At 41.3% G+C, this 14,105-nt stretch overlaps 1 protein-coding gene across 1 annotated transcript in view; it reads left to right on the forward strand.

The window, feature by feature from the left end:
* Positions 1-9,358, forward strand: part of LOC138969647 (cholecystokinin receptor-like) — a 119,502-nt gene extending 110,144 nt beyond the window's left edge. Inside the window, exon 3 of the mRNA XM_070342506.1 lies at positions 8,604-9,358. Within this exon, the coding sequence (XP_070198607.1) occupies positions 8,604-9,358 (755 nt within the window). The remainder of the gene's footprint in view (positions 1-8,603) is intronic.
* Positions 9,359-14,105: the final 4,747 nt, after the last annotated feature.

The raw sequence follows: 14,105 nt of genomic DNA on the forward strand, positions 1-14,105 counted from the left end.
ACACACACACACACACACACACACACACACACACACACACACACACACACACACACATACACCACGACCCTCGTCTCGATTTCCCCTCTATGTTAAAACATTTAGTCAAAATTAATGACTAAATGTAAAAAGGCGGACTAGGGTATTAAATATATGAAAGATATATAGCACACACACAGAAATGCACCAGAGATAATCGCGTAATCGTCTGACTCAATGTTTACTTTAAAGCTCATGGGAAAAAAAGACAAAAAAACTAACAAAAACTGAGAAGCGACAATCGTGTCAGCAGGTTCAATTATTTACAGCAAGAGAGGAGGGAAGAGTTAGCAGGAGAGGGTCATAAATAAATGAAGTAAAAACAGCACACAAAGTGAACCAAAAATAATTATGTATTTGTCTGTCCCGTTGTTTGCTTTAAAACCCCTGAAACACGACCACACACAAAAAGAAAGAAAAAAATCAAAGGGCGACTATCGTGACAACGGGTTTAAACTCCTACAGAATAGAAGGGAAAACAATGGCGGGCTATGGTCATAAACAAATAAAGGAAGGAAACATAGTACACGAAAATTGCACAAAGATAATTGTGTACGCGTCTGTCTCATAATGTTAAAAGCTCATTAAAAAAAAGACCACAACAAAACAGAAGAAGAGAAAACCCTCAGTCGAATGGCTACAGTCGTGTCAGCGGATTCAATCTCTTCGACACAGAGACGAGGGACGAAATGGTGGTCCTAGGTTATACAACTAAATGAGGGAGCACACACAAAGTGCAAAAGAAATAACTGTACGATTGACTGTCCCAATGTTTACTTTAGAGCTCCTGAAAAATAGACGAAAAACCACAAATTTGTCATAAATAAGTGTAAAAAATACACCACAAACAAAACAATACCACTCAAACAAAAAACCGAAAGGGCGACAGTTTATTTATTTAATTACATAATAAGGGAAATATAGCATATATGTGACCCTCCACCACGGAATGAGTCGCATGTCACCTCGCGCGGTTCTGCGCTAGGCTTAATATAAGTCCGGGGGGGTGTCTGGTAACGGTGTGAGGGTCACCTTAGTCACAGGCTTATAAGTCGAAAAGTTTTCACTCTTTTCTAAAACGGATTTCACCACTGGATAGAGCATAAAAAACTCTTTAGGAAAATGTAAAAAATATGAAAATCATGCAAAGGTGACATGCGACTCATTCCGTGGTGGAGGGTCACATATATGACGTGCACCAGAAATAACTGTGTATTTTTGTCTCTCTAACTGTCTTTCTTGATGATCCTTGCAAGCAAAACACAAAAACAAAAATCGTCATAACTAAATGACAGAAATAGAGAAGAAAGAACCCGAAAGAAAAACAAAATATACAACGAAAGGATCAGAGCTAAATGAAGGAAACATAGCACATATAATAGCTGTACACTTGTCTATTTCTGTATCAAGAGCCTAAAGTTGAAAAGGAAAAGAAATGAGACTGTGCGTCAGACAACCGAATGCGACATGAACATTTGCATTACGGAGGACCCGAGGCTGGTGTGGTCAATTGTCAAACCTTTCTTCCAACAATGTTTTGTTACGTTTGGTTTTTGGTTTTTGTAAATTCTTGTTAAGGTAATTTGTGCTTTTAGTTGCTTGCGTTTTGTTTGTTTGTTTGTTCCTAATAGGGAGGACGGATAACTCTCAGTGATAAAGATAAGTGTGCCTGCAATTTGATGTCGCTGTTTCGGTCCAGCTTTTGTCTACAAAACGTTTCTTTTGGACGAAAAGATCCATTAGCGAAGGGTATATCTGCGTTTTTATGTGCAACAACAAAAATAAATAAGGCGAGAACAGAAACAGAGAGAAAGAAGCAAGAGCCAGTAGAAATAGAGCATGTGTGTGTGTTTGGGGGTGGGGGGGTATGTGTGTATGAGATAGAACAAGAGAGAGAGCGGGTGTATGTGTGAGAGATAGACAAAGAGTGTGGGTGTTAGAGACAGAGACAGAGAAAAAAAAGGATATTAGAAGAGTTGTATATGGCATGCTATAAGTATGCTATTTCTTTGACAACTTCAATTGAACTGTTTTTGTTCACACAAAACCTCCATTTTCAAATTCGTTTAACACGCAAGTTTTATCCAATTCGGCAACTGCAACAAAAACTACAGTTACATTTTGTTTTCTTCATTTCCTTCTTCTTCTCCTTCCTCTCCTTTTTCTTCTTTTTCTTCTTGTTCTTCTTCTTGTTCTTCTTCTTCTTCTTCTGCTTCTTCTTCTGCTTTTTCTTCTTCTTCTGCTTCTTCTTCTTCTTCTTTTTGAAAAACGTGTGCTTGCTCTGGCATTGTTCATATGTCACTTACCTCACCGGAACAGCTCCTGTTCCCAGGATGTGTTCGATATTTTTGCGCCCACTTTGTCATGGCAGTGTCTCTCCGGATGTTTAGCAGACGACACCATGCATGCAGGGAGGAATATTGAACCTCAAACATTCACGATGGACGTCAATGCAACAGTGTGTAGGCTGTCGTGTGATCTTTGAGTGACGATAAACTAGTCATGTCAAATGCAATGTTGTTTTTTAACTGCACGCTGCACACACACAAGTTTGTTCTACAGAGCGACCAACAATTGCTTTGAAACTGGTGCAGATTGTTTTTTTCCCCTTTTTGTTCTTCTTTTTTTCTTCCAAGTTTTAACATGAAGATAAACCAAATGGTCCCCACTATCTTTGCAGTAGGTACAAAGTCAGCGGTAGGCTAATATGAAGCTAACTTTTCTTATTATTATTGTTTTTATTTAGATTTATAGTTCTTCTGGAAGAGTTAAACACAACCACGAAGTTTCGTGCTTTCAATAGAAATCGTTCTTGTATCAGCTTGTTAGTTAAGTTCGATCCCACATTTCCATGCGTACGAGAAGCAAAGGACGCTGCAGCTAGGTAAAGGCTGAACGGGTGTATTGAATACTGCAGAACACGATTGAATAATGAATAGCACTATGCCAAATTGGACCCAGCAACATGGACACTTACCAACATTCTACAGCCCCACTGGTTTCTGTGCGGAGTGGAAATGTGTTACGTTGAATTAATTTCGTAACTGACACCAGTGTCAACATACGAACAGTCCATAGTATGCACATGTAGGAAGCAGCCATGGACTGGGTGGCCGAGTGGTAACACACTTGTGCTCGGAAGCGAGAGGTTGCGAGTTTGACCCTGGGTCAGGGCGTTAGCAATTTTCTCCCCCCTTTCCTAACCTAGGTGGTGGGTTCAAGTGCTAGTCTTTCGGATGAGACGAAAAATCGAGGTCCCTTCGTGTACACTACATTGGGGTGTGCACGTTAAAGATCCCACGATTGACAAAAGGGTCTTTCCTGGCAAAATTGTATAGGCATAGATAAAAATGTCCACCAAAATACCCGTGTGACTTGGAATAATAGGCCGTGAAAAGTAGGATATGCGCCGAAATGGCTGCGATCTGCTGGCCGATGTGAATGCGTGATGTATTGTGTAAAAACATTCCATCTCACACGGCATAAATAAATCCCTGCGCCTTGAATATGTGCGCGATATAAATTGCATAAAATACAAATTTAAAAAAATTAAAAATAAATAAATCCCTGCGCTTAGAACTGTCCCCACGGAATACGCGCGATATAAGCCTCATATTGATTGATATTGATTGATTGATTGTTACAATTCCGGTTTGTCGCTAAGGAAAAGGATCCTCTTGTCTCGCCCAAAAGACAGGTCTGTTGTGGATTTCACAGGGAGGAAAGCATTAACGTTTAACATTTCTTCCTTGCCGTTAAACCGTTCACAGATCCTTCTCGGCTTTTTCTTGCGCTAAAGGTATTCTTGCAAACTTCCTTCCATCAAACAGAAGATAGTTCGGAACATTTTTGTGCTAGTCACTGCATGGGTCTATTACACGTAGTAAAAAAAAAAGAAAACAAGAAAAAAGAAAGGTAGAGCATCATTTATAGACAGTAATCATTACATTGGTGATGGCAGGTTCCCTGAGTTCATCAAACATAATAATATGTCTCGTCATGGCAGGTTCCCTGAGTTCATCAAACATAATAATATGTCTCGTCAAAAGAAGTAATCTACGCGCGTGTCGCACAGTTACAAGCCCCGTCAGTTTCCAGCTGTCAGCGTGACAGTTCTCATCAGCACGTGATCTAAGTTTGTCTCAGTGTCTGACATACTTCCTGTCATTCGCTGTGTCTGGTGCACTAAACCACCGCCTTTCGATGGGTTTTTTTCTTCTGGGAACAATCGGAAATGATGTTTTTCTAAGGTTGTATAATTGTTCTTCAGTGGTTTCATTTTCAATCTGATTTGGATAATTGGGATCGAGAAGCGTGCGCGTGTGTGTATGTGTGTGTGTGTGTGTGTGTGTGTGTGTGTATGTGTATGTGTGTGTGTGTGTGTGGACGGATCTATGGTGGTGTCTAGGATCGTCTTAAGATGTGAAAGAAGGTACCTTTATTGTCCTTCCACCGTCAGTTCTCTACAAAGCATTTTGAGTATTTTTTTTCTTTTCTTTTGTCATCTGCATAATCAGATCGTGAGAGTCGTCCAAGCCAAACGTTGCAGATTCTCACAGGATTGCCCAGCCTTGTTGTGAGACAATCTCCCTTGTTATCTAAATACACATGGCTTTCCAGGAGTAATGCGCTCAGAATTTTAACCGCGCTCTGAAGGTCTCCATTTTTCGTGTTTTTTGGCCTTTTTTTGGTTTACAATATCAGGGGCATGCCTTAATTATCACCTCATTCTTGTATCTATTTTGTTGGTATGTTTGAACTATTAAAACTGCAGGTCTCAGTGGTGTAAGAGCTTTCGTGGTGTGTTTTTTAACGGGTTACGTGTTTATCTTATGCTATTGCGAGTTCTTTTCAACTATTACAATGTCCATGAATACATATCACAATGTCCATCAATACATATCACAATGTCCATGAATACATATCACAATGTCCATCAATACATATCACAATGTCCATCAATACATATCACAATACGTTTTCCTGTATTATTTTACCTTTTGCAAAGAACGATGTCCCCGAAAGCCGACAAGGTCATTATACAGTATGTGGACGTAATCAATGAAAATATTGATACATATCATTAGCAGGTCTAATGATCAGCCCGTGCCAGTCAAATTGAGAATGTGTATTTGGCCCCACCATGTGACAGCGTCACACCTGGCCGGTGTCTTCGATCCCTACGTCTCCCCATCCCCGTCCCCCCTTTGTCCCTCCCCCCCCCCCCCCCCCCACCCCTCCACATTCCTCGAGTCCCTGTCGTCCGAGGAAACTGAGAAAGGGCCGTGTCGCGACAGCTGAGTTTTCCCCCAACACCAACCCAGCACTAATCCTCAAGCAATAACTTCCTAATTTCTGTCCAGCCGTCGACTCCGGGACGCGTAATACAAGGAAAGTTTATGCATCGATTGACCAAAGACTGGCACCTCCACAAGGCTAGCAGCTTATCGTATGCAATGCACACCGCTCAGAATAGTCACTCGCCAATCGTCTGATCGTCTTGTGCAAAGCCCTGGAGGAAAGAGCGCGGATTACGGTTCTGCCGCGCAGTACGTGCTGAAGTGGTGTGTGCGGGGATAGTCTGCTGTTTGACATTCATAGTACTGTCGCCTGCCGCTGGGACAACGGGTGGCTGTCAGAGAGGGAATTGTATAACTTGTGGGTGACGGGAGGAAGTTGGTTAGTAAGGTGGTACCGATCTTTGATGATAAGATTTTTTTTATTTTTAAAAACAATTGTTGGGGGGAGGGGGGGGCTGTACATTGTAAAATTCGTACGAGCCAAACATCAGTAATTACGGCGCAGAAGATAATCCAGTGGTTTTTGTTTACCTCAACTCGTTAGGTATTTAGTTACTTAGTTATCAACATCGGTTGGTCAGTTAGTTAAATGTCAATATTCCATGTTATGCTCCAGTTGGAAGGTAGCTCCTTTCTGGCATTCCATCCGGTTGTTTTTAGAACGGGAATCACATATAAAAGTGTGTGCCAAGGTAGTGAATGAGTGGGTGAGTTAGTACCGTTCTGTGAAGACAGTGTAATGATGAGGGTGATGAATAATGTAAGTTTTGACCAAGAAAGAAAGTTAGTTAGTTAATAGTGTCTTTCTGAATCTAGAGTGGATTGTACTGAGTCGGGGATTGTGAATTGTGTCATTTGTGTGTCAGAAGAAAAAGTTGGTTTGTCAGTTAGTGAGTTATGAGATGACAGTTGGTTGTTGTCACACAATTAATAGTGTAACTTAGCTGTGGGTCGAGAGGCGGTCGTGGGTAGTGATTAACTTATCTATTTATCTAATAATTAAGTTACTGAGAACTTTAATTTGTAGTTTGAAATCTGCACTATCATCAACCATCAGCGAATTGAATTGTCATCTTAATATATATTAGATAAAAATGTGAACAAACCCGTTCTGGGAGAGAAGCACGTTTGCTCTGGAGAAGTGGAACATACTATGAGAGATAAGGCCAAGAAAGACCTTACACAAATTAATTAAAAAATACAAAAATGGATTTTTCCGACTGTACAAGGACAGTTACTCTTATCCGACAGCCATGTTACACAGCTCGCACGACTTCCTGCCAGTAAAATCCCACAATTGCCTGTGTAGATAAAAAGAAACTTCAATAAAAAAGAAATCCAACCGACCAACCGACCCTAGATTTTGGGGCCTTGTCATTGGAAACAAGCTTGGGGGAAGGGGGGGGGGGCTAACAAGGCATAAAATATTGAAAAGAAAGTTAACAGTCACCGAGACAGCCAGTGAATAAAGAATGTTTTCCATGTAAATAAATGCAAATTGGCACGCAGGCAAAAAGAGACACCCTTGGTTAATTCAGTGCCCCCTAATGTTTAGGCGGAGGTCTGTGTCACTCTCCGCAGAAACAGAGTGTTATTTATGTCACACCCAATTTCCTCCCAGACTGCCAATTTGCTTGCTGACATAACGCTCAGTTATCATCACAAGGCGCACTTTTCGGCTGGTTCAGACTTATAGCAAGTCAACGGAAAGACTGATACAATCTACTGCAAAAATAGTTATAACTATACTTTCCTGAATATTCAGCATCCGTACTGGGAGAAAGCTTCGGGGTTGTGTTTGACACGCAGTAATTGGGGAGTTACGTAGCTGTTCGTGTTATTTTTAGTTACCGTGACAACACGCAAGAAAACCTGGTATAGTTCGACATTTTAACAAAATGATATTTGAAATCCGTGTACTTAATAAAAAAATAAGCACTGTTTAACTTGTACACACACAAAAAAGAAAGAAAGAAAGAAAACAAACTGATTTGTTCTTTTATTCTTTATTTTAATTTTAATCTCAAATGTCGTGCTTCTGAATGCACACACTGGCTATTACCAAGGTTTGTTGAAATATTACTCCAAAAAAGTACAGAATTTACGGTGACTATGCACATTGATACAGGGTTCCAAGCAAAATCAGCGGCTGCTTTTGCAAACAAAATTGTAATTATCATAAATTAAACTTTGGAGCGTCTGAAAATGAGCTCAAATAACAATGTTGACAGATTTAAGATTATCCTAATCTAAATATCAACTGATTTTTGATATAATAATCCTAAATAATCTCTTCAATGAGGTTTTCTTTGATACATTCAAAATAATGACAAGGAAAATGTAATGCTCAAGCTGAAATTTAAAGAACTGTTTTCTACTTTGAGGTTTTAAAACGGACAATTTGAAGATCGTTCATACTATGAATTCAAAACGCGGAATCAAATAGACGTAGTTATACATTTTTGGAGTTGACAGGTACCTATAAAGTATATTCCAATCTATACGGGTCACGGTTTAACAGTATAAAATATCTCATTTGTGAGCACTCGATGTGGCTTCTATGTCAAATGTGCAATCAAATCTACAAAAACAATAGTACGGTATTTTCCTAACATTCATATAGTGTTATGATGGTTAAGTTTGCTCTCCACACAATATCATTTTTCAAAAACCAAATCCGTCGCTAGAGGCGTCCATTAGTGGGTTTGTTCAATGTTTTCAGTGCGTGATTTTTAGCGTTACCAGCAGTGCATCGTTGATTTATACCCACTGACATTTGATTTTGCATTCCGATCTCTTCCCAGATAGGTTTTTAATGTCATCTTGGTTGAAAGCCAGTTCGTGAGAATGCACAGTTTTTAATGACAAGAGTAAATAGGATTTTTTTTTAACCTTTAAAGAAAATTAAGTTTTGATCAAAGGCTTGCTACGCAATACCCAAAGCTATCACTACAGGTAGGATTATTACTTTTTATAAACGACAGAAGCAATTTATATTTAAAGATAGGGATGCACAGCTCATTAATTCAGTTAATACAAAACTATGCCTTGTCTCTGAGAAATATGTTTCAGGGGGAGTTAACCAACTACAGGACGATACCAATCTGTCCACATAGTTAATACAAAACTATGCCTTGTCTCTGAGAACTATGTTTCAGGGGGAGTTAACCAACTACAGGACGATATCAATCTGTCCACATAGTTAATACAAAACTATGCCTTGTCTCTGAAAGCTATTTTTTGTTTTAGGGATGGCGCCGAAAGGAGTGCTGCCCAACTACAGGACGATAGAACTGAGACTGCTGGGGCGGGACTCCATGCGAAGCATCACTTCCGTGTCGTCCACAGAAGAGACGTGCCTCTCCCGCTCGGGCACCTTGGTGTCGGGTACCGTCACCCCGCCGCGCGTGCCCATATCCAGGGCGGGCACCTTAAGCGACTCGGCGGTGGGGAGCGGCAGCAGCACAAACAACTCGCCCGCGCGGGACAGGGGTCGCTCCAAGCGCCACCACAACCGGATCCGTCACAGCAACCCGCGCAAGATCCGCGAGAACAAGATCCGCGTCATTAAAATGCTGTTCGTGGTGGTGCTGGAGTTCTTTCTCTGCTGGACCCCCGTCTACGTCATCCAGACCTGGATGATCTTTGACTTCCAGACGGCCTACGAGTTCGTGACGCCGCTGACCAAGACTCTCTTCCACCTGCTGTCCTACGTGTCGTCGTGCTGCAACCCCATCACCTACTGCTTCATGAACAAGAAGTTCCGCGAGGGATTCGTCAGGGTCTTCACCTGCCGCAAGCCGCCACCTCCGCTGAAGGAGCGACAGCGGCAACACCTGCTGATGCTGCAGGACTCTCGTCGCAGCGAGCGCTGTAACCCTATGGCGTCTGTAAAGTCCTCCAAAATGATGATCCGCGCTGGCTCCGTCAGGCAGTTTGACCTTCTCAACACCATGAACAACCTCAACAACATCAACGTCATAGAGGAGCAGTCGGCGGAGGACTGCTCTCAGTCTTAACTATACCCACACTTAGTATTTGTTGACATAGTCTTGATCGCAGCACAGGATGGTGATCATACGTTAAGCCATGCATGTCCTGATCTCAAAGTTACGGCGACGAAGTGTCTTTGGCATTGCGTTTTTTTGTACTTTTAAGTATGCAGGAGAACTCGCGTATCGTTTGTAATGTGTTAAATAAAAAAAATATGCGTGGAGACACAGAGACACTGAACCCTGGCTTAAAGTTCGCTGATAGCTGTTTTCAGTCCCAGTTCTAGCAGATTATAAATCTCGCAAAAGAGAAGTTGTTCGCCCTTAGCTGCTTGCAGAGTGGTGTTTTCAACGACTAAATGCTTCAAGCTTTATTTCAGTTGAAGCACACGGGTATTCACAGTGTATCTGACTCAAAATGCTGGCGTTGAACCTTTGTCTTCTCGATGGGAAGTGCTCCAACAAAATCCGCTGCGACATTTAAGCGTTCACGACATATACCTTCTTCGTGCCTCTTGTGCAGGCTGGAATTGTTGCTGAACTAATGTCGCAACTGGACTCTTGTTTCAAAACGAAATTAACTCATCAAAGAAATCCAAAAACAGATTGCGTACAAACTTCACAATAAAAACAAGTCGCGTAAGGCGAAATCACTACATTTAGTCAAGCTGTGGAACTCACAGAATGAAACTGAACGTAGTCCGCCGCTAGTGCAAAAGGCAGTGAAAGTGACGAGCCTGTTTGGCGCGGTAGCGATTGCGCTGTGCTTTTCTGTACCTCTCTTCGTTTTAACTTTCTGAGCGTGTTTTTAATCCAAACATATCATATCTATATGTTTTTGGAATCAGGAACCGACAAGGAATAAGATGAAATAGTTTTTGAATCGATTTCGGAAATTTAATTTTGATCATAATTTTTATATTTTTAATTTTCAGAGCTTGTTTTTAATCCAAATATAACATATGTATATGTTTTTGGAATCAGAAAATGACGGAGAATAAGATGAAATTGTTTTTGGATCGTTTAATAAAAAAATAATTTTAATTACAATTTTCAGATTTTTAATGACCAAACTCACTCATTAGTTTTTAAGCCACCAAGCTGAAATGCAATACCAAACCCCGGCCTTCGTCGAAGATTACTTGACCAAAATTTCAATCAATTTAATTGAAAAATGAGAGTGTGACAGTGCGCCACCTCAACTTTTACAAAAAGCCGGATATGACGTCATCAAAGGTATTTATCAAAAAAAAGAAAAAAACGTCCGGGGATATCATACCCAGGAACTCTCATGTCAAAGTTCATAAAGATCGGCCCAGTAGTTTAGTCTGAATCGCTCTACACACACACACACACACACACACACACACACACACACACACACACACACACATACACCACGACCCTCGTCTCGATTCCCCCCTCTACGTTAAAACATTTAGTCAAAACTTGACTAAATGTAAAAACGCGAATGGTAAGTTATTAGGACGTTTAATTTATGACAAAACAAAACATTACAATGACGGTACTTCGACCCATAGGTCTTTAAGGTTGACAGACTAACATCGTTCTTGTCAGCGACACGGAGGATTTTCTAAGCTAAGCAGGGCTCCCCATAGAGCGCGTCCCTGCGTCCTATACGCACTACATGTAGAAGCCGAAATCACGTACTAGAAATTCATGGCGGGGGTCCCGGGACGCACTAAACCTACAAAGAGCGGGTCCCGGGACGCACTCAATTTCCTCTGTCGTGCGTCCCGTATACTCTTTTCAGACTTTCGTCGTCAGCTAAGTCAAAGTGCAAACACAATTTATCCCATTTTCAAGCGGGAACAAAGTGTTCGTGTGTGTTGAATTTGACTTTGTATAGTTGAAGTGTCCTCCTCTAATATTCTTGTAATACAAAAAACCCAGTTCATATCACATTATTCGCGATCACTATGCGTCTATGTAAATAGGGGGTTTCGGGACCCCGGACTCTTGGGACCCTCTAAAACTCCGGTAAGGGGGTCCATGGACCCTCTAAACAATAAAAGTGGGGGTCCCAAGACCCTCTAGGACGGGCGTTCCTGAGAAGCCCTGCTAAGTTCATTCTCTGTATCATAAATGTTTGCCTGTGTGTCTGTCCACTTTAAAAAAAAATCTTGGGTCGAAGTACTGTGGTTGTAATGTTTTGCGTTGTCATAAATCAAATGTTCCCATGACTCATCAAAAACTTTTCACTCTGCAGTAAAGCCAGCCTGTTGGTTTTTGTCAGAGTTGAGTTGTGCCGAATGGACGTATTGCCGAGCGGACATTATGCCGGACGTTGGTACTTGCAAACGGGCAACTCCGTGTGTGTGTGTGTGTGTGTGTGTGTGTGTGTGTGTGTGTGTGAGTGCGTACGTGCGTGCACCGGCGTTCGAGTGTGCGTGTGTGTGTGTGTGTGTGTGTGTGTGTGTGTGTGTGTGTGTGTGTGTGTGTGTGTTCGTTTGTTAGTTTGCTTTTAATAGAGACCGTACCTAGTCCCTTTTGCAAACGACCCCTTCCCTGCCCCTCTTACGACTTATCATGCGCATAAGATACATTCAGACAGTTATGCAAATATATTTACACACAAAATATACTGACAGACAGACAGACAGTCTCTCTCTCTCTCTCTCTCTCTCTCTCTCTCTCTCTCTCTCTCTCTCTCTCTCTCTCTCTCTCTCTCTCTCTCTCTCTCTCTCTCTCTCTACATTATATCATTATTTAAAAAGCTACCGACAGATATGGGTCGGTCAACTTGATATGATCCCACCGATTCCACGAATTGACCTTTATAAGACCAGTCTTGCTTTTTCGGGTACATCAGTTTGGAATTCACTTCCATCATCCTTTAAGCACTTAAAGTCATTAAAAAGTTTTAAAAAATGTGTCAAAAAACACTTAATGTCTGAGTAGTTTAACGCGTTTTGATTTACCACACTTAGTATTACGCCAAAGATATGCTGTGCATTGTATATTCTGAACATATTTTTGTTGTACTATTGCTACATGTTCGATTGCTACCAGCTTGTACTTATAATTACTTGCATAGTATGCATTTTATTTTATGAATAACCACATATGTATGCTCTTCATGCCTCATCTTCATCATCATCATCATCATCGTCATCGTCATCTTTATCATCACGTGCTGAAGTTTTCTGACCTCCTTTTGTTGGTAAACTTTTTAACTTTTTAATATTTAATTTTTCAATTTTATCATTGTGTGTCTGTGCGTCTCAAGGACAGATTGTAAGAAAAGGCGTAGCCTTAAATCTTAATCCTTGTTAAATAAAGTTCAATTCAATTCAATTCAATTCAATTCTCTCACTTTCTGTCTCTGTCTCTGTCTCTCTCTCTCTCTCTCTCTCTCTCTCTCTCTCTCTCTCTCTCTCTCTCTCTCTCTCTCTCTCTCTCTCTCTCTCTCTCTTTTCGAAAAATACACATTCATCTGATCTCTCTGAACGCAATGCCCGTCCGGTATAATTAACGTACGTAGGCATAATTTATCGTCCGTTCGGTATCATGGGGCCCGTCGGCAGAACATCATTCGGCATTACGTCCGCGCACGGTTTTAGCAGCCTGCTGTGGTAATGATTATTTACACAAAGAAAATACCTTCGAGACGTAATAACCAAAGGGAAGTAAGCGCTCTAAATGCATACGACATGTGTAATGGAGTAAGTGAGAGTTATCCCGAACCAGGCTCCTGGCACCTGATAGAATAACAAGCATTGAAATGAACAAGCGACTTTCATCCTCATGTTGCTGCTTCGAGACATGTTTGTCGAGTTATATTCCTGAACAAAGAGGTTGTCTTCGCGCGCGGCTTGTTGTTTAAATTACATTTTTTACACAAAGGGGGTGTCTTGGATGCGAGCTTTCCTATTGATGTGACAATAAGCTTCGTCTTTGCGGCGAATTGTTCAAATACATTGTTACCCAAAAGTTTTGTCTTTGCGGCGAATTGTTCAAATTGCAGTGTTACAAAAAATGGGTTTTCTGTGTTACAGAATGTTCCCATCACACCTGTTTGAACATGCGGAAAGAATTTTACCTTGGACATTGCAGTCACAAATGCAACTTTATTTTGCTAATGTTCTGCGCTGACGCTGTTTGTAAATATGATCTCGTTGTTCTTGTTGGTATATTATAGGTACGTTAAAAAACAGTTTGCAGTATATTCTGCCGTATAAGCTTGCATATTACTTGTTACTGTCGCTGTTTTCATATGTGCCTATGTGTGAAAAATGTTTTGTAACAAATAAATACAACCCTGTTAAAACGTCTGTGTCTTTTCTTGTCAATTGCATATTTCTATTCATCAATCCTGTAACATGTGCTGTGCACGTGCGCGTGTGTGTGCGTGTGTGTGTGTGTGTGTGCGTGTGTGTGTGTGTGTGTGTGTGTGCGTGTGTGTGTGTGTGTGTGTGTGTGTGCGTGCGCGTGTGTGTGTGTGTGTGTGTGTGTGTGTGTGTGTGTGTGTGTACGTCTCCCCCCTTGCTTACGTATATGAGATATGGAAAGAGGTTTGGTTTTGACCGTGTAGAGGGCAGACGTTCCTTCCTTTCTTGCAACGCTGCATGCGTGCGGGAGGGGGCCGGGGTGTTTGTCAAAGTTTGTTTGTTCGTTCATGGGCTGAAACTCCCACGGCTTTTACGTGTATGACCATATTTACCCCGCCATTTAGGCAGCCATACGCAGCTTTCGGAGGAAGCATGCTGGGTATTTTCGTGTTTCTATAACCCACCGAACTCTGACATGGATT

The sequence above is a fragment of the Littorina saxatilis genome, linkage group LG6 (genome assembly GCF_037325665.1).
Source record: "Littorina saxatilis isolate snail1 linkage group LG6, US_GU_Lsax_2.0, whole genome shotgun sequence".
In the NCBI taxonomy this organism is placed as follows: domain Eukaryota; kingdom Metazoa; phylum Mollusca; class Gastropoda; order Littorinimorpha; family Littorinidae; genus Littorina; species Littorina saxatilis.